Source organism: Leptonotus elevatus, chromosome 1 (assembly GCF_054856555.1).
Source record: "Leptonotus elevatus isolate MCC_2025b chromosome 1, RoL_Lele_1.0, whole genome shotgun sequence".
NCBI classification, from domain to species: Eukaryota; Metazoa; Chordata; class Actinopteri; order Syngnathiformes; family Syngnathidae; genus Leptonotus; species Leptonotus elevatus.
In genome coordinates this window covers 28,394,969-28,421,102 of record NC_141239.1, presented here as the reverse complement: position 1 = coordinate 28,421,102, position 26,134 = coordinate 28,394,969, and the positions used below count along the sequence as shown (strand labels likewise).

The window sequence follows — 26,134 nt, the reverse complement described above, 5'->3', positions numbered from 1 at the left end:
CAGTGAACTTAATGGCATTTCACTCATGGAGGCAGCACCTCGCACACTACACTATGTGTACAGTATGTGGTGTATGGATTGCCTTGAAAGTTTTGCTGGATCTTCACCCAGCCTGTCGCTTTTAGGTTTGCCATCTGTGGTACAAACAAATTAAAGGAAGAGAAGGAAGGAAGAAAAACATACTCACTAGCTGAAGTCAGTTAAACTCTGAAAACATCCAAAATATTAGAAACACCTCTAAATTTGATTCAGTGCAGTTCTACTCCATGAAACAGTTGTATTTGTACCTAATGTCATGGCGTGAAACCCCCACCGCCAATTTGTTCCCCTCCAGCATCACGAATTGCAGAAAAACAGCTCACTCACTGCACTATGATTCACCGAACGCAATGAGTTCTCTCAGTAAGGTTTTTTTTTCTTCCATCCAGCGCCACAGTGGAGCCATTATTTATTCATGACGCCATTGTAGCATTGTGTTTGTTTCTTTCTAATTCACATGAATGTCTTCGAAAAGAGATCATTAGGAGAGACTGCGGGCAATTGGAAAAATGTCATTTAGTCTCCCTAAGGTGCAGCTGCTGCACATACTGTTGTTTAGCAACAAATGACGGGCAAAGCATTGGAAACGACTCTCATGCTACTCTCTTGCTAAATCTTTCAAAACGTTTTCCGCAGTTTATTGACTGAGATTGCACAAGTGAGCGCACCGCACCCTCTTATAAATAGAGGCGTAGCCGTGTTCGGAATTAACCAATCAAATTCACACTCATGTTAAATAAGTCAGCATACAGCCTGCCACATTCAAAAGTGCCTCTGATCAAACCCAAATCATGTTCATTTGTTCGAGTAGCCTAGTAGACTCTATTTTGACTTTGTTACTTACTGTTACTTAGCTACAAAACCTGTGTTCAGAGTTAATCAATCACATTTAAATTTCTGTTAAATGTCCGTCAGTACACACGTGCCACCATTAATGGTGCCTATGACTAATCTAAAATAAAGTTCAGATGGTCTAGTAGGCTTTCGCTAACATTTTCCCACATGTGAGGACAAGCGCAATAGAAAATGGATTTTTTGTTCAATTGCGGTTATGTAAAAATCTACCTAGTGCGTCACAACGGCTTGAAGTGCGTGGTACGTGGCCCAGAGTAAATATAGAAGCTGTGTTGCGATGTGTCATGTGTTTATACAATTGCTGGTCGTTTCAATGAAGTAATACAGTGACAATGTAAAATAATCGCAGTGGATCTGTTGTATTTAAGCAGCTCGTAAAGTCATGTCAGCATTAGCAGGCCCCGGAGCCAGATGGAATGTGGCCATCGCTGATGTTCATACTTCCAAGTCATCGTGAGATTTTTATTATTGGAGCAAGTCATCAGTGTTACACAAGAAGTGCAGTCATACTGAGTATTGTAGTCTGAGTCTGAGCACAGGTGTCTGTTCTCTTAATGGTTTTATTTTGCTAGATTACCTACTTCCTGTTTTTGCTCTCATCACTGTTAGCTTGTGAGTACTCTTGCTGGTATATGTAGGAATGTCAGCACACTAAAAATATAGAAAATTAATGAAGACTTTTTTGTGAACGTTGATTCAATCAATATCATTTGATTATTACATGAAATTGATATGGAACACAATTCAGGTTCGCATTTAGGTGTAGCAACCATTATGATAATTATTTGGCCCAAACCATAACCCAATCCTAAAACACAAACCCAAACTTCAACTCTACCCCAAAACCGAACCCAGACCTAACGGCTAACGGTAACCAAAAACACCAAACCTAATCTATTACCACAACCCCTAATCTCTGATAACTAGCCCAAAAACTTATAATAAATCATTCTGAAACCTTAGCCGCCGTTAATGTTACCTATAACCTGTACAACTCAGTTGGAAAAAAATGAAAGAAACCTTTTAGAATGGGCAAGTATAAATAAACAACTGTGGTTGCACAAGTGTGCACACATACCTTGGGATGTGGCTGGGTTCATCTCTACCATTTAAAGTGTCTCTGTTTAACCCCAGCTAAAGATAAGATGTTCTATAGGCTTTTTCTGACGTTTTTTTCTAGCAAAAACAAAAAACAAAACTTAAGTTTTTGAGCTGTTTAGGATAGTTGGTAATTCTCTCCACGTTCACTAAGGCCCCAGCTCCAACTGGAGACAAACAGCCCCAAGGCATGATGCTGCTACTTAAGTCAATACTGAGGAACACTACATCTGCTGCAAATCGACAACCCCACCACTAGAGGACAGCAAAGAGACCAAAGTGACATTGACATGAGGATCAAGCTTTAAAGAATGACATGAATAGTAAATGCTAAGCTCCAAAGATTTTTTTACTTTTTTTTTTTTTTTAATGTCTTAAAGATGCTTATGTTTGTGTGATCCTTGCACACGCGCTCTCCCTTTGTGTCCCCTTCTCTCGGTATTACACGACCTTCCTCCTTGTGCTGACCTCCGCGGGCCTTTGTTGAAAAACAAAGAATGCTCAGGCATCTGTTTTCAGGAAAAATAAAAGACGTAGCGGAGGGAGGGAGTGTCTGATGTCAGCTATGAAGTCAAGCTTGACCGACCTGATCGGTGAGATTCAAAATGAAAGCGCCACAACTCAAGCTTATTTTAATGTTAGAACAAAGGGACATCCCTCTGTTGTGCTTCTTGAGTCCTTCACACCATTACCCGTGTTGACATTTGCAACATGTGTGTTTTTTCAAAGAGGAGCTGGTATTTCCTGTACATCCTGCTCTGCCGAGCAATCACCGGTCCCTCCTCCGTAACATTTCCGTCACGTCTCACGGCCGGCATTATTATTGGGCTCGCTCCACACGCTGCTCACCGAGATTGCTAAACCCCAAAGCCAATATCAGTGAAGTCCTGTATAATGCATGAGGACCTGACTTCAGACAATGTGCAATTAGTGCTGATAAATAAGTAAAGAGCCCAGACTTTCTGCTGCAAAGGAAATGGGGGTCAGTTGAACACCCGCCGTGGGACACATCGCTTTTATAACAACACTTTTTATGTTTAAAATTTATACAGATCCCAAAACAAGAAGGAGTGTGGCTTCAGCCATATCTCAGACTAGAATACTAGATTTGGGGAGGGGAGGGGGGTCGTGGAAGACACTTTTACAGTAATTGCATGTCATGTCCATCCATTTTCATAGTGTTGGCCTCATTAAGGTCACGACAGGTTTCATCCTCGACTGGTTGCTAGCCAATTGCAGGACATATACAGAGTACAGGCAAAAAAATGATTAGGCACAGTCACACCTATGAACAATTTAGAGTCTTCAATGAACCTCAATGGTTTGTGTACATGTTTGGAGATCATTGCTAGAAACATTAAAAGACTGAGAGCTATGTACAATGTTGTGGAGATACACAACTGTTTTTCATCATTTCAGTTTTTCAGATTTTTTTTTTTAGATGTGGGGAAAATGGTGTAGAGATGAACGTTGGAGTAGGGCATCTGGACATGATTAGCCCCTCACATATTATGTACAGCAAGAACTTGAGCATCTTTGTTTGCATCAGCAGTTAGCTAGCTATGCCTACACCCCAAAAATACATCGTCCTTTCGAATTGATCACTGGGGTGGCCGCTTTAGAGTGCCTCGTTGTCAGCTGTGAGTGCATGCATGTCATGCAGAAAAAGCTGAAAGAGTGTGAAAGGGTGGGGGGCGGAGTCCTTCTTGCCAGGCAGCATGTGGACTGGGGCTTCGTGTTGGAGTGACTGCATAAGAGTGCCTCGTTGTAGGATGTGTGTGCGCTCATCACGAAGGGACAAATTAAAAGCTTGGCCGTTTTAGAGCACCTTGTTGTCAGCAGTGAGTGCCTGTATCTGATGTCAGCAGCGAGGAGGTGGGGGATTTTTTTTTTTTCACTCCCAACTTGATAGCCAGCTTGTGGATCAGGGCTTTGGGCTGGCATGGCCACTTTAGCATGGAGGAAACATTTAACAACAGATTTGGAGAAGCAAGCTATTCCCCACCTCTTGTCTAATTTATGGGAATTGTTGTCAGCACTAGGAAGGATTTGTGCTGGACCGTTTGTGTCTTAAAACTACTACCCTCTGGTATTCATGAATTATTTTGTTGTGCAAAGTTGTCAAAACGGGAATTTTATTGATAGAAAAAGCATTTGTAACTTAAGTAGCCAACATTTCTGAGTCTGTAGCCACGTTTCGCAGTCTTTACATAAGTATTTGTACAGCAGCCTATGAGGACTTTAGCCAGCTTTTGGGCAATGAAAGGGTTAAGCCTGACTCTGCATGCATAGTGCATGCAGGCCAGCCACCCTAACCACTCCACTCCTCCTCCCCTGCACTTTGGTGTATTTTCAGGAGAGGTGCAGGGGGTTTCGCAGTCGTTACGCAGGATTGCATTACATTAAAATAAACGGGGGAGTTTGTATTTTTTTCCCGTGGATTTGGACCGAGACAGAAGATATCTTTGCGCACTTTTAGTGTTTTTCCTCATCCGCCAGGTCGGGACATGCCGAGAGGCGGAGGCACATTTTGGTCTTTCCTCCTCCTACTCAAGTTGGGAGCCTGACGCTGCCATGACATGAAGGTAAGAGAGTGGGGAGGGAAGAGGAAATGAAAATGAGTATTTATTGTATTAGCCTATTATGTCTTAAATCTTAATTTTATTTCTTAATTTCCCCCCCTCGAAATCACAGAAGCTGAGTCACGGTGAGATAGTTCACCTCGTCCCGTTCGACGTAACGTCCCGGGACAATTCGACACGTACAGGACAATGTCAACTAAAATGTGCTTTAGAAATGTTATCTAATATGAATTCTGCCATTCAGTTCGTCCATTTAGACTTGCATTACGTGGAATATACAGTACTAGTTACTAGTTAGGCGCAAGGCTATGTTGTTTTTGTGTAAGCATAAATAAAAGGACCGTGTAGACGATGTTAACCCGAATCACTATCGTTGAAACTTGGCTTAAGTGGAGATTTTATGTAAAAACAAAAAACTATTTTCCTGTTTACATATAGTTATGTCGTCAATAAAGTAACAGGAAGTGCACGACAGAGTCGCCGTGACGTAGCGCAGGTGGCTAATTAATCACGGGTATTTTTCTTTGTTTATTTCCTCTCCATTTTGGGCAAGGGGGTGTGTAAAGTACACGACTTAATGAGACTGACGAGCCCTTCACCTGTGCAGTCTATTAAGAGACAATTGTGGCGAATAAAATAAATCAATAATAAATTAAAAACAACAACAAAAAGTATTCTACCCTCTCAGAAATAACTAGAAATTCATTTGTATAATCTGTCTCCAAAAATGTGGGGGGAACCAACATATTTTTGTTTTTGTTTATGTTTTTTTTTTTTAAATAAGCAGGCAAGACTCCAGGATTTGTTTCGCTCTCTGAGCTAAAGTAGGGCTTGACTGATACATGGGGGCCTGTGACTAGCATACAAACCAGGCAGATTGTTATAGTAGTCAAACGATATTTAATCACATTATGAAATCAATATAATCCTCACAAATCAAATTACATCGATCCAAAACCCACTGCTTTTCAATGAGCGGAGAGCATCATTTCCTTGAGTTGACCACCATTTTGACTTGTGACGTACACTCGGAATTGTCAATTCCTACCGCCACCCCTGTTTGTCAATCAGCAAGCTACTACTTCCTTCTTTGAGGGAAGATGACGTCATATGTATGTTGGGAGCGGGCTGGAAGGTTCCTTTTTAAATTTGGGGTGGAATGTACCACATAACGGCTACAATGACTCAGACTTTGAAAAGGAAAAATTAACCTTGTCCATTGTTTAACCATAATTTGAGTCATTAATAACTTTAACAGGTTATTCAGTTTCTTTACAATGTTTCGTGGCCTGTACTGTAGTTAATTAGCTACGAGATACCTGATAACCAACAAAGGTGGTCAAAACATGTAGGTGACAAACTCACAATGCTCACTTTGATTTTGATTATTGTTTATTTGAAGTACAGTATGCGGTATCATATCGAGGGACATTTTTATTGTCAAACAAAACTGACCATTATCTTTGTCAAGGCAGACATTTTACAAGTTACAACTTGTCATAGTGCAGGTGTACCTAATGATGTGGCTCATGTGTGTATTGCATTTGGAACGTTATCAGTTCATCCAACCTAACAGTATTGATCAGTTCAAAGTGCAGTCCAATGTAATGAACCGTGGAGTAACAAATGCAAGATTTCAAAAGAGCTCCCCTAATTCCTGTCAAATTATTTTTTTACTTAACAGAAACAGGAAGTGGGTTAAACAGAGTTTACTTGGAAACAATGCATTGTGTTTTGCACTGTAATCACTTTGCATTGTCCCATAGAAAGATGAGCCTCGGTGTCAAGTTTCGTGGCACAGTGTAGTTTTGCCTCCCCTCTTAACACCTTTTATTTAGTTGTGTTGGGCGAGTCCCTGTTGTTCCTCTTGACTTTGTGTTCGTTTTGGACAATTTTATGCTTCCAGGACAGCACAGTGGCTAGTGGTTAGTTAGCATGTATATCTCACCGTTATAAGATTTGGAATCTCTGCTGTGGCCTTCCAGTGTGAAGTTTGCTTGTGCGACGATTTTTCTCCTACATTTCCAAAATATGCAATGTTATCTTAATTGAAGACTGTAAAATATAGAGTCACACCTATTGACAATTGATGGAGGGGGGGGGTCACAATTTTTCATCAGCGCTACTGGGGGGCTACATAGGACCACGCACTTCCTAACTAGATGTATAACAAAAGTACAATTTTAAATATGGACAAAATATTATGTCAGTTTTTTTTATTGATTTATTGTCCGAGGTCCATAGAGGCAATTCTATATTTTCTGTCATTGCTACTTTCTGTACATTTGCGTATATACAAATAATTTTTCCCCATGTGATCTTAAACATCTCATGCATTGTCTTCCTCCCCAACAGGAACAAACTTGTAGATACAATTGAAGCTGCAAAGACAAGGGTTGGACTTATCTGGACTTAAACCTCATCTCTATTTTTTTCTGCGCTTCTGTTTGAAGAGCCCCCTCCTCTTTTTTTTTTTTTTTTTTACTGGAACACTGAACACCACCGCTGCCATGCAGACCTCCCTGCGCCGCCAGATGAAAAATGTGGTCAATAACTATACGGAGGCCGAAATTAAGGTGCGCGAGGCCACCTCCAACGACCCTTGGGGTGCCTCCAGCTCGCTGATGGACGAGATCGCTGACCTGTCCTTCAACATGGTGGCGTTCACCGAGGTCATGGGTATGATCTGGAGGCGGCTCAACGACCACGGCAAGAACTGGCGCCATGTTTACAAGGCACTCACCTTGCTGGACTACCTGGTCAAGACAGGCTCAACCCGTGTGGCGCAGGAGTGCCGGGACAACATCTTCTCTATACAGACCCTGAAGGATTTCCAGTACATAGACCGTGACGGGGAGGACCAGGGTATCCATATCCGCGAAAAAGCCAAGAAACTAGTGGCTCTGCTGAAGGACCCCGAAAAGCTGAAGAATGATAGGGCCCAGGCGTTGAAGACCAAGTCGCGCATGGTGGGGGTCTATGGTGAATATGGCGAGCTGCCTCCTGCATACCCAGCTACTCACGCCGCCAGCCACTACGGGACGTACGGGTCCAGAAGTTTGCACCAATGTGAGTAAAAAGACGAGCCACACCTCATACATATCATCATTCTTTTTTACGATAGATAGATGGACGGATGGATGGACGGACGAATAGATAGATAGATAGATAGTGTGCATTAGAAATTCTGGATGGAATGGACTGAAGCTTGTTCGGCACCCTACTCTCTGCCACATGTCGCACGACAAATCCCTATGGACAAGTTAGGACAGGCTTTCCCATTACTTGTCCTCAAAGGCCGGAGTCCTGCAGGGTTCAGATGTTTCCGTCCTCCAACACACCTGATTGTAAAAATCTGGATCATTATCAGCGGTTGCTGATTAGCTGATTATATGAATGGGGTGTGTTGGAGGATGGAAACATCTAAAACCTGCAGGATTCTGGCCTATGAGGACCAGAATTGGGGAAGCCTGACTTGGAATTTAAATTGTCTACTTTTGTGACTTGCAACCAATCCAGGCCGCACTTCACCTTTGGTCCAAGGTCAGATGGGATAGACTCTAGCTCACGCGTGATCTTAATGAGAACAAGCATTCTAGAAAATGGATGGATGGAGGTCTAAATTGTCCATAGGTGTGACTGTACGTGTAAATGTTTTTTGTGCGATTGGCTAGCGACCGGTCCAGGTGTACACTCAAGTTTGGGTTGATGTACATCTAAAAAACAAACAAAACATCAACTGCAATGCGTACCATACCGCAAAGCAGAACTAACCAAGGTGCAACACCAAGGTATTATAGTGTTTGCTTATTTAATATACTGTAGCTTACCACTAGTTAGTTATTTTAATGTCCCCACAAGTCAAGGATACATACAGCTGCCGGTGTTATCAATTGCTTTATAGAACTACCCATAGCAAAATAAACACATAATAAACACTTAGATATAGGGATGCACGATAATATCGGTGCCAGATAATGTTCGGCAATTATTGACCAATTTGATGTCATACAGATAAACCAGATGATAAATAAATCCGCCGATAATAATAGACTTGCCGCGTTGGTCCAACTGTTGTGGTTGCGGCCCAACTCCTCAGCCCCTCCCCTCTCCTATGGTAGTGTCACATATTTGTGATGTGTGGGCTTTCTTAACTGTGTCTACCCAAAATCAAAAATTTTTGTTGCATTTTGACAGTTTTGTTTTGGCCAACTCAAAATGAGTTACTGGTCGTCTTTGAAGCAAAGATATTAGCTTAATGGTGCTTTACACAAGGTTTCAATGTATTTTGTACATGTTAGACTTGTATGAGTGGACTCAAAAGTATATTTGTATTAGGGCTGTCAAAGTTAAAGCATTAATTCATTAATTAATCGAAAAAAATTATCACATTAATCACGTATTAACGCAGATTAATCACAATATTAATTTCAACCGCATATGATCCTTTAGTTTGACAGCGGATGTTTACTTTTAAGGTAGGTTGTGCTTGAGCAATAAACATAACTACATGCATTAAAGTAAAGCATTTAATACATGTTTGCGTATGACATTCAGAATATTTGTTCATATCAAACTATTGGGGTCTTTTTTTCCCCATTTTATTTTAAAGTATGCAAGTATTTAACTGATGATGAGAGAGGAGGATGAAAGCGTGCAGTGGATCAAAAAATGTGGAAGAAATCCTCATAACATTAAATTTCAAACGAATGAACACATAATAGATGCTCTTCAAATTTAGGGGGAAAAAATGTTGATTAAAAAGCCTTTCCAATTAAGTGATTAATCAAAATTCTATGGTGTGATTAATCTGATAATTTTTTTTTATTTGTATTCAAGTTAATTTTGCAAACAATTATCAGCATACTTATCGGTTATTGACATCGGCACTCTCAAAATTATTGGTCCATCGTATCGGTTGTAAATAGCATTATCGGGCATCCCTACTTTCATACACTAGTTGCATCGTCCACAACTGAAGTCTAGGCTCTAAATGCGTACACTCCCTAACCTGAGCTAACAACAGCCAACCGTCTCCCATTCTCTGACTTACATGTAACTTAAATTCACATACAATCAATCACAGATACTACAGTCTAGAACAAAAGAATGAGAAATACAATTGAACTAACATAGGATTTAAGTCTGAGAAAAAACAGGTACCGGTATTTTAAGAGGGGTGTGTACATGAATTGTCGAGCCATGTGACCGGTCATGGAATGCACAAACCATCACGTGTTAAAAAGACATATGCAACCTTTTCTTTTGGAAGATAGATTTCGATTTTGCTCTTGTCTGGCTGTCGGCCTTCAGCATTCCTGTCATTCTCCTGTGTACAGCCACATCAGCTATATGTAGTTACAAAAGAGAAAAAGTCACAAGGCCCCCACCGCTTATGTGTGCATGCGTCCAAAACCAAGCAAACCGGTACACGCGTCATACGCATTACCGCTTAAAGGACAGAACTGGTCCATGAACTTTAAATACAACTTTTTAAAACCTTTCCTGTTTGAAATATTGGAATGAATCCATTACAGAGTTGCCTTGTTTTCATGACAAAACAGTAACATTTTGGGACTATAAAATAAATGATTATTATTTTAATTATTATTTTAATTATTATTATAATTATTAATCTTATTACAATAATAATAAGAAATAGAGCTGCGGGCAGCTATAAATGGGCCCTCGCAGCCCGGGCCATTTCGGGGTCTTGCAAGTTGGGGTACTGGCACGTTTGGGTAGTTGCACATTCGAAGCAGAAATTATTTGAAAATGGCATAATAAACCTTTACATATTATGGATTGTTTGATTGAGTGTGCAAAGCTCAATGAGTTTTGGACAATGTTAAGACCCTCAAAAATCAGCCTCTGTTTGATTTTTTGGCAACATATATACACATCATCGTTAGTTTTACTCGTAGCACAATATTGCTTTTATTGTCCATAGAGGACATAATAAATGAATGAATAAATAAATAAAAAGTACATATGTATGGATAGGTCTGATGCCACTAAAAATTTTGAGTGGTCGAAAGTAAAAAAATATATATTCATAAATGACTTAGTTATCACACTTACAAAAGTATAAACATTTTGTACAAATATGAAAATACCTTATGTGTCGTAATTTTTTTCCGTCGACCCAAGGGCTAGGTGGCGCTATATTTATAATTGAGTATTGTCATAGAGAAACCTTCACGCTCAAAAAATCACGGTAAAATATTGCTCATTTTATTTATATTGTTCCCGGGCCAGATGTGTGTGCCAAGTTTCATGAGTTACTGTGCATGTTTAGGCCCTCAAAATTGGCGTTGTTTTCTTGGCGAACAGTCCCTTGCCACGCCCACAGCGATTCGCGAAAACTCACAAACTTCGTGTTATGACATCATGAAGCCGTTAACACTCTTCTGAGCAAATGTGAGGTAGATCCAGTTAACGTGGTTGGAGAAAAAAAGTTAAAAACTTGCCAGTAAGTGGCGCTATCAGTACGAATAAATATAAGTTCGTAGATGTATTCAGACCTGGACTCTCATCAAATGTGTCAGATTTTGAGAAGATAGGATCATCTAAGTCAAGTTAACACAGCTTTTATTGTCACGGGGAATCATCAGACTTCGCGGCACCGTAACGGCCACGCCCTTTGGCGAACAGTTACAATATTTGGTGTTGGGCATGATCAACATCTTTCAACTTGATCCCGGGTTAACGGGCTCGGCACAATAGATACATATGTAAAGTATGACATTTCCTGTCACCATTAGGTGGCGCTACATGAATAACCGAATATTATTATATAGATGTTTTTAGGCCGGGCTATTAAAATGCATGAGAAGTTTGGAATTTTTTGGAGCTTGTACAGCGGAGTTATTAAGCATTTCCTCTTTTTTGATGAAGGAAATATTAAAGGCAAAATTTGAGGCCCCGCCCTTGTCATATAGTATTTCAAAAAGTCAAGATTTTTTTTTCCCAGTTGTTTTCCCAGGTCTTGAGATGATACATGCCAAGTTAGAAGTAAATTGGATGAAAACTGTTGGCAAATGGGCAAAAAGAACGACCACAGTGAATGTGCAAAAATGGGCCAAAATTGGACATTCAAAAATTCATAGCTCACTTCCTGTACATTTTAGGATCTGGCTTCCACTGACTTTTTTGTGTGTCTCAGGGCGCTTCACGTGCCTGCCAATTTTTGTAGCCCTCGGTCAAACGTGCCGGGATTGATGCATGTTTTTCCACGCTAGGGGGCGCTATATTTTGTTATGTTGTTATGGCAACTTCATAATATCAAATTTTTCGCCAAGGACTGCTTTCTATCGTCGCTGTGACTGAAAAACAAACATACAGTAACGCCCTTTGGGCCTTCAGGTGCTCTGTGTGTTTTTTAATTAAAATCTGTAAAACGGTAGCAGATCCAACAGTGGTGGCTTCAAGGTGTGATCAGAGGCACATTTGCAGACACTATCTGACTGTTTTACTGCCTCCAGTTCCTCTAAAGTCCATTTCTTTCTAGCAAATACACCCCAACTTCCCTCCCCAGCCCTAATATGCATTCTCTGAATATTTGGTCAGGAAGGTGTGCCTTCAGACAACAGCCACGTGGTCCAGTGCTTCTACAGAAGGAGCACAAGACTCCTTGTACGGGCAAAATATTTATACCTTTACATTGTTTCAAAGATTTTCTTGAAAGGGGGAGTGTATGAGTGTCCGTCCGCTCACCCCTGGAGACATGAAGTCACTAACTGTGTATTAAAGTTACACTCATGTGACCATATTGGTCCTGAGGAAAAGAAGATACTTGATGTGGGGTGTGGGCATTGTTGGGAAAGTGTTTTTCTTTTTTGTGGTTCTGTACACCCCGCTTCACATAATTGTAAGGTGTTAAAGTCATGCAACAAATTACAATTGACACATTATAGTCAAAGCATTTGGGGGAAATTTACATTGTCTTTAGGAAGGCTGCATGTCCTCCCTATATTTATTGAAGTAAATTGGTTATCCAAGTTATACAATAAATTAGTGGTCATTGTCAACATTTGACAATTGGGGCGGCGTGGAACGGTGAGGGAGTGGTCGTTCGAGCCAGAGGTTGTGGGTTCGATACCATGCCACTGTGACCACGTCGAAGTGTCCTTGAGCAAGATACTGAACCCCCAGTTGCTCCTGATTTTGCATCATCACTAAGTGATTGAGTAGTCAAATGTAAAGCGCTTTGAGGGCCTTGTAAGGTGGAAAAGCGTTATATACATGAAGTACCGTTTACTAGTGATGGGAAAATGAAGCTGGGGCTGTATGCTGTACAACTAATTACGACTAACATGCTGGGATAGGCTCCAGCATGCCCATGACCCTCGTGAGGATAAGTTGTTAGGAAAATGGATGGATGAATTTGTAAAAAAAAAATTGGTGGAGTTTTTTTTTTTTGTGGGTTTGTATGTACTCTCCACGTCACAATAAATATTAATGAATACATTATCTGCTACCATGCTTTGGTATTTAGTAAATATAAAAAGCCTGGCTTGTCCTGGGCGTACGCAGTTGTGCAAACCCACCCTGAGGATTTGTGCTATTTCGATGGGCCGCGTTCCAATTCCCCGTCCATCTTCCGTCTTCTCCCCCCAAACTCTCCTCACAGGCGCAGCATTGTTCTCTTTGCGGGCCCACCGAATGGCAAGCAAGGGCAACAAAGATCCTAAACAACGAGCGCCGGCAGATAAATTAACATTCAGCGCCAGTACCAGCGCCTTTCTGACCCGAGAACGCAGTCAAAGTGTTTTGTTTCTGTCCATGTTGGCTCCTTCTGTCAAATGTTTTTGCTACTTCCCGAAACACTCAGTCCCCTCTCCTCTCCTTCCTCCAGCCTCCTCTTCCTCGCCTCAGCTCGCGCCCGACTTGGAGCAAGCTCGGCCGACCACCACCGGGGAGGAGGAGCTCCAGCTGCAGCTGGCCCTGGCCATGAGCCGGGAGGAGAAAGAAAAGGTATGCCGAATTGCACGTATACACAACTTATTGTATACTGTGAACACTACTGAGCAAAAGTGTGAAGCACAGCAAAACAGTGAACAGTAGGAAACATATACATTACAAATGATCTTTTGTTAGGTTTTCGGTCAACGATCTTTACATCATTGTGCAATTTGCTGCTCAGTTCTGTGCTGCCTTCATTGTGTGTATTTTGAAATATTACCGTAATATTTGGTAGGGCTGCACAATGAAACAAATTAGGAGTGTATGATCTCCTGGTGTTCCCTCCCATATTGTTTGGACTGTTTCGTTCTTTTTTTGTGGAGTGTATGAGCTTCCTTTAAGCAGCTAAGGTTTTGAAGTTATATTGTCAATTACAAGTGACGTAAATGATAGACAACTAATTATTCGGAACTAATAACTATATTAAAGTTCCACTTGCGTGATCGTGTTTTGTCCTGAATAAAAAAAGATGATGTTTGCCTTGTAGTCTGAGAGTCGTATGAACTGTATGTTGTATTGGTCAAAGTACCATTGGCCATATGATCTCTATATCTCGGTGAGAAGTGTGGCGGCCATGGCTCAGGGTGTAGAGACGGTCGTCCAGTAACCGGAAGGTTGGCTGTTCGATCCCCGCTCTCCCCGAGTCATGCGTCGTTGCGTCCTTGGGCAAGGCACTTCACGCACATTGCCTCCAGTGCTACTCACACACTGGTGTATGGAAGGTGCGAATGTTTGGTGGTGGTCAGAGGGGCCGTAGGCGCACACTGGCAGCCACGCTTCTGTCAGCCTGCCCCAGGGCAGATGTGGCTACTTAAGTAGTTTACCGCCACCAGAGTGTAAATGTGTGAGCGCACGAATAATGCGCCCACTGTGAAGCGTCTTTAAGTGTCCAAAAAAGCACTATATAAATCCAATTCATTATTATTATTATTATAAGTAACTGTAATGTGTGTGTGCGCATTTATTAAAGACAACAATGCCCAAAAAAAAGTACCATAAAGAACCAACCGTGAGATGACATTGCGCACGTCCGTGTCCAGTGGAATCATTAAGCCCCACTTATGCATGCCGCCATTTCGCTAAGAACAGATCGTCTCTGTCTCAGACTCAGCCTGTAATGGCTTTTGGATCCATCACTGTGAGCCAGTCAAACAGGAAGCACTTATTGATCCACGCCCAGGCACCCGACACACAGCCTGCCCTCCTTGTCACGGAGAACTTGCTAGAAGGAAGTGTACTTACTGTGAATAAATGATTTTAGCGCATCAAATGAAGAAATGGTCTCAGGTTGTACCTCGAGTCCTTGCTCCTAATCCTTGCTCCCCTTGACTCTAGCCTCCTACGACTACTACTACTACTACTACAACAACACTGGTTCTCGATGAAAAGACTGCAATGCAGATCTCTATGAGCCTCAGCAAAGAGGCTAAGAAGGTACCACTTCACTGGGTCCAGGTTCAAGAAGGAAAAATAAAAAATATATATTTTGCTCTCTTCCTCTTCCTAGCAGCTTTCTTACACCACATGGACAATTGTATTGAGACATTGTAGTTAATGAGTGCTTTTACTAAACGTCTTAGCTGACCCTGATCAAATCCATGCGTCCACTTTTGTGCGAACACTCCATAAACCTCGGAAGTCTTCCCAGAAAAGTGGAAGCTGTTCTAGCTGCAGAATGGCGGAACGACTCCATTTTATCAACCCAATACATTTGTCCATCTAGTGTGTTGAGGTCATATTGGATAACTTTCTCATCCAGGTCTTTATTTAACAAACTGGTCAATTATCTATTCTCAGTGGTGTGAGGTGAGACACTTATGGTGCCCCAGGGTGACGACAGACAATGTCATAACAATGTTTTGTTTGCTTTTTGACCCTCTCGTAGTCAGTCAAGCAAACATCCGGCAGGCTGGACATGGATGAAGACTCCCAGCTCAAGTTAGCCATGAACATGAGCAAGGAGGCACACAAACAGGTAAGCTACAAATAAAATCACTATTAAATATATCAGGGCATATGATTATAAATGGTATTTTTGTCTAGTGGTGGGATGTTGAAATTTTTTTCTTATCAATTGGAGGCTTAGTAAAAACAAAGAAATCTATCATAAGTGATGACGCGAAGTCTATGTTTTGACAGGAGCAACTCGGTCGCCAAGGAGACGAGACAATGTTCAAAAAAGCTGTGGAGGAGAGCAAACGCGAGATGTCATCTAAAGGCGGGGTATGAAACTTTGGGGTATGGAATACCCTATTGAGAGTGGGGAGGGGGTTGCAGAAGGATCAGATGTTAGTAGATAGATTTTGTTAACTTAAAGCTGGACTTTGTAACAATTTGCCCAAAATACCTTTACAATAGCCTTTGCATTTGACTATTTGTGACCCGAAACATTTTTTAATTAGTAGTAAATTAACACCTTAGCTGTTCATAATGGGAACTCCTGCAAGCCTCTGGCCAATAGTGTTCAAACTGGATTCGGGTTCGAATTTCCTGCCCTCTGTTTGCATCTTGTACACATTCGTTTTGACCAATTACGGCAACAGATGAAAATGTTGTCTTCGGTCTCGTCTTAGAAAAAAAAAAAAAAAACATCTTTACCAGGTAAAAATGCACGAAGCTCCGCTGTCCAACATTCTACAAGAAAACGATGAGTAATTTTGCAAGAACATAATTAATTGCAGCGTCCATTCATTCATGTTAGGTTAGTTTGTTTCCCACGGTGTCGACTGTCGGTGATTCCTGCTTTCGTCACAGAAGCATATCCTGCTCCAAACACAATGTCGCTCTGTGATTGGTCCGAACCGATCGGTAGAAATCAACGGGCTCGGCACAAGATGTATTCTCAGGAGTTCGCGATCTCAAATACCGCGAGAATTTAGCTTGCAGAGCAAGATTAGCTTTTATGGGGGTCATGTTCAAACTACGTGTGTGACAAGATGTATACCAATTTGTTTTTTCCATGTTTTCAGACTGCTTTCATGGACCTGGTAGATGTTTTTGCAGTGCCCAAAAATCCTCCTCCGAGTAAAAATGTGTGGCATAATACATCCACTCATGCCAGGGGCACAGACACCTGGGACCCCTTGGGTGAGTGTCAGAGGAATACGTGATGAAATGTTTGCTTCTAAGAATCTGAAGATCAGCGTGGTCGGATCACACATACATTATATTAAAAAAAATAAATAAATACAGAAATAGGAAAAATGTCAAGTCATCTTAAAACCTTGATTAATTAAATAGGCAATGTCATAAATACAATTTTAGCATTCTTAATGGTCTTACAAGTATAAAAGAAGTTAACCACTATATTATAAAACTAAAAAATTAATAACCAAAAAACAGACCTGTGATGAAGAGGGAACAGGAAGGTGTTTGTGGGGTAATACTGTCACCTATTGGCATTTTATTGGTCTTACTGGAATGAATAAAGCCTTGTGATTTATTAAAGATGACATTATGCATGTTGGGTGGGTGGGCACTCTGTGTGGGCGAAAACGTGTTACCAACTAATGTTCTTGCTTTTCAAGATGGAAGTAGCAGCTCGTCAGGATTGTATGACAACGCCTGGATGATACCGCCCTCCACCAGTAGCCCCCCTCCACCCTGGAACCCGAGCCCACCCCCAGCCAACCCTTGGGACCCCCCATCTAGCTCAGCCTCTTCCAACCCATGGGCCACAGGTGGGTGTATATTTCATAATTCTATCTTGTGTCATTTTTATAATAATTATATTATGGGCAACACGCTAATTTATTACCCTGTCCTTTATTAAAATGGTAGAATGCAGCCTCCAGCCGTTTATATCAAAGTCTGCGCTCACGCCCCCCCCCCCCCCCCTCCCCAACCAGTCAGAAAGCCTTTCGATACTTAAAAAGAACAAACTGCGGTTACATCATTTTCCCAAACTCTTTCTCAAAGCGGTGACGAGTAATCGACGGAAATATACTTGTACACAACATACCTTCGTGTTGTGTACCAAAGCATTAGAGCAATCTATTTTAACAAAACGGGCTTACTCAAATGTATCTCACTTATTTTCACTCATTATTGTCTAAAAATATCCAGACTCTCAATCTTGAGGGAGCATAATGCTGCACGGCTCCAGCAGAGTGAGGGAAGTGGTGGAGTTTTGCAACACTTTTCAGATAGTTGAGCATTCAAGAGAGTTAATAGATTTGGTCTGAAGCTATTTTAAATACTTGAATTTGGTCAATAATGCAGAAATAACAGACAGCACATGGGGAATTGCACTGCAAAAAGGACAGTAGAAAATCTAAGAAAAAATATAGTAAAATAAGAAAATTATTACTTCAAATAAGCAAAATTATCTGCTAACAGAACAAGAAAATGTTACTTAAATTAACCTGTAAGATTTTGGAAACCACAGCGGTCTTGAAAATAGTATTTTTAGACTAAATACAAGTAATGTTGACTTTTTTCAAGCTGCAATAAATAGAACTATTTTCTTAAAATACATAAGTATTTTTTACCCATTTTTCATTGCCTTTGGTATGACCCAGCCAGGGTTTAAACCCACAACCTCCAAGTCTGAGGGGAGGCACATTACCACGAGGCCACTGAGCTGGTACTGGAACAAGGAAAAATGTGTTTAGTAAATATAACAAAATGAACCACTTAAGCTATATTGCACTTTTGTCTGATTGTTTTCATACCTGTATTTGTTCCATTTATATTATTACTAGATTGTGCAAAAACTTAAAATGAGAAAATTCAACTTATGAAACCCCAATTCAGGGCCTTAGATTGGTTGTCATCTTAAAATGTGAAAAAATACTTGTTTTAAGCCTCACAGTACTTAAAACTAGCTGTTAACACTCAATGCCAAGACTGCTTGATCAAATAAGATAATTAAGTAATAAGTATCTTAAAATATGCACAATGATCTTGTTTGACAATTTCATTTTAAGTAAAAATAACTTGTCAAAGCAAAATAAGCAAATTTAGGTTAAATTTAAGAAATTATATCTTACTTACAATGTCAGTTTTTGCAGTGTGAGGATAGACCAATAGTGAAATTTGTGTGAACAATATCAACCTTGACTAGAACCTGACCGTCTGCCTCGGCCGGCTGGGTTGCAATGGACAGACAGATTAACATGACACAGAGGGTAGAACAAGAGAGAACACCTGGTAGAGGGGTTGAACCGATATGTGCCCTGTGATTGGTTGCTGACCACTGCTGGGAGCCTAAGTCAGCTGGGGGGGACATGCGCTACAGAAAACGGATGGATGACTATGTTCCCATGTTTCAGGATCATCGGCGGATCCCTTCACGACACCAAAAAAGTCTCGCCTCCGAACTATAAGCCCCTCAGGTAATCAATGCACGCTATTGCTTTGTCCCAATACTTTTGCCCACTGTGAAACTCTTCTTCCAGATGACGATCTGTATGACGAGGCCATGGACGGCGGTAAGCTCAACGGGCAGAGGGAGGGCAGCCCCGAGATGTTTGACTTGCACCGGGTAGGGCAGACCCTGCCAGAGCCCAAGCCTCGCACGCTGCGTACTCCTGAGTCGTTCCTCGGCCCCGCGGCCGCTTCTCTGGTCGACCTTGACGCGCTGATCAGTGGTAACTCCCAAGCCAAGACCATGAACCCTTTTTTATCAGGTAACTGCTGATTTAGGGCAAGTGTGTTTTGAATACTTTGCATCTAATTTGGGTTGAGAATTGGAATTAGGTTAGTAATGTGTCTCATCTGTTTACAGTAATCATGTACCCCTCTGAGATCTAGCTCATTATCAAACGATGCGGAGTCTCCGTTTTTAAAAAGCTGTCTTTCACTGTTAGCTGTTTTAATTTAAAAAGTTGTGTAAACAACCCATTAGTTTGAACCTTTCACAGGTTTTATGGGGAAAAGGAGGCACATAGTTGAAAGAAGCATTTGCTTCCTGCTGTTTTGGTTAGCTTCAGGGATCAAATCTGCTCAGCTGATAACTTTTAATGAAGTCAAAGCTGTTTAGAGAGGCATCTATAGGGAGGCGTTTATTTCTTATTGTTCTGGTTCAAATGGGCTTGGCTTAACTCTTAAATGTCGCTGTGTTAAGTCATTAATTGTATTTTTTCCCCTGTAGGGAAAAAAAGATTAATCTATTTAAGGGAGATTTTTTTTTTCCTGTGTTTTTGTGAGTTTAAAGTGTGAAGTCATCAGTTGTGTTGGGGATAAGAAAGGCATGTAATTGAGGGAGGTGTTTATTTGTTGTTGTTTAAGTTGGTAACCCAGTTCAAATGGGCTCAGCTGTGACCTCTCATCTGTATGTGAAGTCACACCAAAAAATTCGACCCTGGGCCTGAGGGGATAAGAAAGGTCTTTATTTGAAGGAGGTGTTTGCCGTTTTGGTTAGCAACAGAGTTCATAAGGGCTCAGCACTTAACTCTTTCTAATTATGTGAAGTTACTTATCCCCCCCCCCCCCCCCGCCTTATTTAATGCTTGTGTGTGAAGTCACAAGTAGTGTCTTTTGCCATGAGGAAGAAAAAAGGCACAAATTATTTGCTCCCGTTTTGGTTACCAATAAGGTTGAAATGAGCTCAGCTATTAACTCTTCAATGCCTGTGTGTAAAGTCTCTTACTGTTTTTTCTTTCCATGACAAAAAAAGGGAGGGATTTTCAACAGCAGTCAAATGATTTTAACTACGACAGAAATAGCATCAATAAATTGAATTGGGGGTGCAGCTATTGTTACAAAACTAACCTTTCTAACCTTTTTAGGTGCGGATTCTTCCACCCCCATCAACCCATTCGATCCAGAGCCAGATAGACGTACTCTGGGTCAAATGGGCTCAGGCACGCTGCAGCCTCCCCTCCCCTACAGCGCCTCCCTGCCTCTGCCCGGCAGCCAGCAGCCTGCCAGCCTCCCGTCGTCCTTCACCCACCCCATCCACACTGGCCTGGATCTGCCCCAGCCTCTGTTGCCCCTTTCCACGGGCGGCGCTATGACGTCGCAGCCTGAGCTGAACAATCAGAATCCTTTCCTATGAGAAACGATTCAACTCGTGACAAAAGGGAAATTGAACTGCAGACCAATGGAATCAAGTGACCCCCCCCCTCTTTCTTCCCCCATACATTGTGGCATAACAAGCTAATGAATGCGTTAACAGGTTAGAAACGATGTATCGTGTAAAACACCTTTTCAGGCTATTGCTAATTGGCTAACGTGACAACAGACAAAAAAGTCTAAGTTGTCGTCGTTGCACTTTGGCCTTTATTTCCACTCAAATGTGTTCTGCTGCCTTTGTGTAGCCAACAATCCTGTCGCACACTCAGCTGTTTGTCTCACCACCTGCTGCTGTTGCTGCTGTTATACACTATGAACATACGCAGCACTGTTAGAACAACATCTGTGGGTTTCACAACTGGAAGATAATATAGTTTATGTGGGCTAAAAGTGCTTCAAGTTTTACGCTTAAATCAACACAGCATTAGTAAAGTGTAATGGAAGCACTGCATTAATTGCTTCCACGTGTGTTTAGTTTGGTCCTCAAAAATAGATACCGTGCCCCCATTAATCAGTTAGAAGAATAAACGCCTTCAAATAAATGCCTTGCTTGTCCCTTTCCCCAAAAGTATAATAGCTGTGTAATAGTGTCATGTTAAACTCATTTTGGGGCTAACTCTCAATGTTGTAAAGTCCACTTCTCAATCAACATAAATGTGAACGATCAAGTCAGTTAACAGCCTCCCCCATTTTTATTTGACGTCCACTGTACGCCCCCTGCAGGATCATTGTAAACATAAATCACATCGCGGTCACTTTATAAGACATATTTTACTTGAGAAAAATCTCAAGACGCACCACAAAACAAAAATGCCAGAAAAAGTGGACACACAGTTTATGTACCTTCTGCCATCCATTGTAATTTTTCTGCCTGTCACTTTAGATTGCTGGCATATATTATTCAGTAAATAATCATTTTCAGACCAATTAAAACATGTCTGCGTTCATCCAAAAAGGTCTAATGATTGAATAAATTACTGTACATCAAACAATGACTTGACCTTTTGTCTTTTTTTTCACGCCGACTAAATGTCACTTGATGGCGACGGATTCCAGCCACGCCAACACCTCCTGTAGTCCTCCGGAGCGGGCACTCACTTCCAGCATGGTGATTGGCTGAGGAGCGCAGGCCACCACATCATCCAATCTGAACAGGGACTTGATCTCCACTAGGCTCATGGTGCAAGGCATGTCCCTGGATGGGAACCAACGTGGCAAGAACATAACAGCCAGGTTAATTCTGATGACTTCGTCCCGACTCCCAATTTATTCCATCATGCTGCTTCCCTGGCTGTTTTTAATCCTTGTGTGGATGGATCTTTTCCTAACTTCATCTCCACCAATCACAGCACAATGCCCCTTCAACAATGCCGCTACATTGATGATCAACGACAGACATGCCTGATTAAATGTCATTGACGGTTCGTTGACGGAGGGGGGCTGTGAATGCCTGCTCTGTGTAGTCAGGTGATCTTGGTGGATATATATATATATATATATATATATATATATATATATATATATATATATATATATATATATATATATATATATATATATATATATATATATATATATATAGTATATTGTTAAGCATCCTTGGGTCCCATGAAAGGTGCTATAAGTTATGTGTGTAAAGCATAACTGTTGTGTCTCTACCTCTTGTTAAAGATTATAAGCACAGAAGCGTCTCTCAGAGGCTCGGCAGAAAGCACCGACAGCAGCTGGATACACGATGCCGACACTTGAGCGATGTTGGCTGAGTCCACCACAAACTTAAACACAAACATACAGTACATTCTACGTATGTTTTCTGGCATGTATTGATCTTCAGTGTGTGGAAGCACACTTACTATGACTGATGAGCAGCCATTAAAGTAACTGGGCCATATTGGGCCCATGCAGCCTCCCAGCTCCCTCACTGTCAGCTTCTTCCGCCTCAGCGTCACGTCCGTCAGGTTGGTTCCTACCTGAGGTGGTGTTACACACCCAATAAAATAGATTTTTAAATGACTATGAACTCAAAAAACATAAAAAACGATATATATATATATATATGTTGCATATACATGTTACTTGTTAGTACTTGCCGATGCCGATACCACTGTTTTTATGCAGTATCGGGCCTTTGCCGGTTCCGGTATCGGAACAACACTTATATATATATAATAGATAGAAATACAATAAATATGTATAATTTACTCTCGTTTTAATATAATTGAAAAAAATATTTTAAGTAAATAGTAGTAGTATGACAATCATAACCAAGTTAATTAACAATATATTTAACTTGTTTTAAATGGAATATTTACAACTTCAAACTTAGTATCAGAAAATATATCAAAACGAATTAAATAAATAATTTGTATTTTAATGTAACAAATTGATAAATAAATTTAAAAAATACAATAAAATAGAAAAACTGTATTTAAAAGTAATAAATACGTGTGTGAATGGTTGTTTGTCTCTGTGTGCCCTGCGAATGGCTGGCAACCAGTTTGGTGTACTTGGCTGCCGAATGCCCAAAGCCAGCTGACCCTTGTGAGGAATAAGCGGTTCAGAAAACCGATGGATGGAAAATGAAAAATATATGCAATTATGTATCAATATACAGACTAAAAATATCGTATCAAAAAGCTCAATTGTTTTACTAATTTTTACATACAATCCATATATGCTCGTTTTTTTAAAAAAATATAAACATTTAAAATATACAGTATATAAACAAGTAGAAAATAAAATAACATAATGGTTTTGTAAACGTAATTTCTGTTGTGCCCTATAAACCCAAGTTGAGTTAAGCAATAAAATACTGTATTGTATTGTAACTTACAGTTGGCAGTGTGTGTGGAGGGCTGTCCACTGCTACAGCTCCATGCAAACTGAGCTCTGGACGAAAGGTTAAGAAAGCAACAGTAGCAACGTTTAAATTAAATTATTCAAATACCAAATTATAATTCCAGTTAGAATACAGTCGTAAATGTCGTATTTTCAGCTGCAACTCGCAACACTAATCATGGTACACTGACGTACTTTTGCTAAGGCATGCGCAAAAATTCAAGCTAGCAACTAACAGCTTCTAGCCTTTAGAGTTTAGTAATCGCAAACGGGCAAAAAGGATATTGAGGAGTCGTTTTAAGAGTAGTGTCTTCCCGACGCCCGTAGCTCCGAGGAGCAAGCACACTTCATTACTGCTCATTTTGTTTTCAGGGGCCTCTGCGTATTAGCACACTAATAGCATGTAGCAACGTAGCATCACAGGGAACCATGGTGACAGTCACGTGATCAGTCAACTCGTCCCTGATAGAACAAGTGACGGTCCGGGATTCCGGTTCTCATTGGTCTTCAAAATATAAATACTATGGGAAGGAATAAAGACCAAACCTTTGGAGGGCGAGGGGAGAAAAAACAAACCAAAAAACCTTTGGAGGCCGAGCAAACCTTTCGTTTGTAAACAGGCAATACGTCACGTTGAACATCACTGAATCCTGTAAAGATAGCGAATGTTGGTATCATTGTTTAGGGATTCAAACACCATCGTCGGGGTCACGCTGTTTTGCAGAGAGGTTTATAGGACAGTGTTTTTAGAATATTTGAAAGGACAGCTTTGTCAATGTGGGAAGACAGGTAGTATAAATCCCCTCTTTTGTTTGGAAAATAGGCCTATATGAAGGAATTTTCCACACAAGAAAAAATACCTTGATTGTATTTGAATATTCATGGCTACAAATCTATGTGGATTTTGTTGTCTGGTGAATCCGCAAAATAAATGTAAAATCACAACAAACCTTCCTTATCAATAATTGTTAACAACATAAATTTAAATACAGACGTGGCAATTTTTAAACTAACAAAATGTGGTGCCTACAAAACAATTAAAACAAAATAGACATTTGAAATTTGAACTATAAAAGAAATCTGCAGGAGTCAAACAAGAAATCTATTAGTTGTGCAATTTATTAAATTATTCAAAATCATATGCATAATACTAATACCTGCACTCTGCAGTCCTAAATATAAACACATTTTCATCTTCCATAGACATAATAGGGCCTACATATATCTGACATGATAATACTAGGACCGATTCTGCAATGTCATAGAAAAAAATATGAGGGAACAATCCTATTTGGGGACATTTTTAATATAAATATAACTAAAATATTGCATACAAAAAATTGCAAAAATTGACTCTAAAACCATAACAAATATTAAGACAATAAGGATAAATCGAAGTTTCAATTTTAATGACATTATAATACGATACGATACGATACGATACGATATACTTTTATTTTCCCCGTGGGGAACTTTTTCCTGGACTCCGTCCAGCTGCAGTTACAGTAAAGAAGAAACAACAGAATAGAAAGATCAAATTAAAGTTAAATAAGAAGTGCAGCAATAAGAAATCTTCACAGAAGTATACATGTGTAGAGAAGTACATACATAAGGACTGCACACACCCATATACACACACACACTCCTAAATATATATATATATATATATATATATATATATATATATATATATATATATATATATATATATATATATATATATATATATACACATGAGTATGTACAGCACGGCTGCATATATTCCACACACACAACATTGCACCATATATCTATTGTACTGAGTTAATGTCGGTTGTTAAGCAGTTTGATGGATGTCGGCAGGAATGAGTTCTTGTAGCGGTTCAGCCTGGTTCTGGGGGCCCTGAATCTCCTGCCGGAAGGCAGTAGCTGGAACTCATGATGCAGAATGTGAGTCGGGTCAGTAACAATTTTCTGTGCCAGTCCGGTGACGGACCGCTCATAAAGCATCTGTAGGGAAGGATGATTCCTGACCCCCATGATCTTCATGGCAGTCCGCACCAGACCGGCAATCTGTGACCTTGACTGCACAGTCAGGTTGCCGTACCAGGCCGCAATGCCGTATCTGATGATACTTTCCAATGCAGCCCGGTAGAACAACAGCATGATCCTCTGCTCCACTCCATAGACCCTAAGTCTGCGTAGGAAATAGAGACGCTGTTGGAGTTTGGAGCAGAGACTTCCAACATGTACCCTCCAGCTGAGTGTGTTGTCAATGTGGACCCCCAAATACCTGTATGAACCCACCTGGCTGATGTGATTGCTTTTAATGACGACTGGCCTGTGGTCACCAACAGTTTTTGGATCAAATATCACCTCCTCCGTCTTCCCCACATTGAGCACAAGATGATTCTGGTCACACCACTGGACAAATGTCTCTATTTCTGAGAAATAGTCCAGTGGGCTACCGCCGGCCTGCAGCAAGCTGACGATAGCTGTGTCATCAGAGAACTTAATGATAAAGTTCTCTGGGTGTGATGTCACACAATCATTTGTGTACAACGTGAAGAGGACCGGGGAGCTGACGCAGCCCTGTGGGGCGCCTGTGCTTATCAATCTGGGTTCCGAGAGGGAGCTGTTGACCCTGACTTGCTGTGTGCGCTGTGTCAGGAAGGAGTGATACCACCTCGAGATGTACGGGTTCACATTCATCTCCTTCAGTTTACCCAAAAGCAGGTGCGGCTGCATTGTGTTGAACGCTG

The 26,134-nt window shown here is 40.8% G+C and overlaps 2 protein-coding genes across 3 annotated transcripts; one reads left to right on the top strand and one right to left on the bottom strand.

Moving 5' to 3' along the window:
- Positions 1-4,174: 4,174 nt before the first annotated feature.
- On the top strand, positions 4,175-21,547 carry epn3a (epsin 3a). 2 transcript variants are annotated; one of them, XM_086088807.1, is made up of 11 exons: positions 4,175-4,577; positions 6,930-7,643; positions 13,432-13,550; positions 14,874-14,972; positions 15,424-15,513; positions 15,678-15,761; positions 16,508-16,625; positions 17,066-17,218; positions 18,812-18,874; positions 18,938-19,168; positions 20,270-21,547. In XM_086088807.1, the coding sequence occupies exons 2-11, from the start codon at positions 7,085-7,087 to the stop codon at positions 20,536-20,538; spliced, it is 1,785 nt and encodes a 594-aa protein (XP_085944933.1). In that variant the 5' UTR covers positions 4,175-4,577; positions 6,930-7,084; the 3' UTR covers positions 20,539-21,547. The 2 variants fall into 2 exon arrangements, with proteins under 2 accessions (XP_085944933.1, XP_085944943.1); XM_086088817.1 differs by lacking the exon at positions 14,874-14,972 and having other exon boundaries at positions 4,180-4,577.
- On the bottom strand, positions 20,611-23,865 carry arl16 (ADP-ribosylation factor-like 16). The gene is made up of 5 exons (XM_086088829.1): positions 23,679-23,865; positions 23,389-23,444; positions 22,409-22,525; positions 22,215-22,330; positions 20,611-21,750 (listed from the first exon to the last, which is right to left on the bottom strand). Exons 1-5 carry the CDS (start codon positions 23,752-23,754, stop codon positions 21,588-21,590), a joined length of 528 nt encoding a protein of 175 aa, XP_085944955.1. The 5' UTR covers positions 23,755-23,865; the 3' UTR covers positions 20,611-21,587.
- Positions 23,866-26,134: the final 2,269 nt, after the last annotated feature.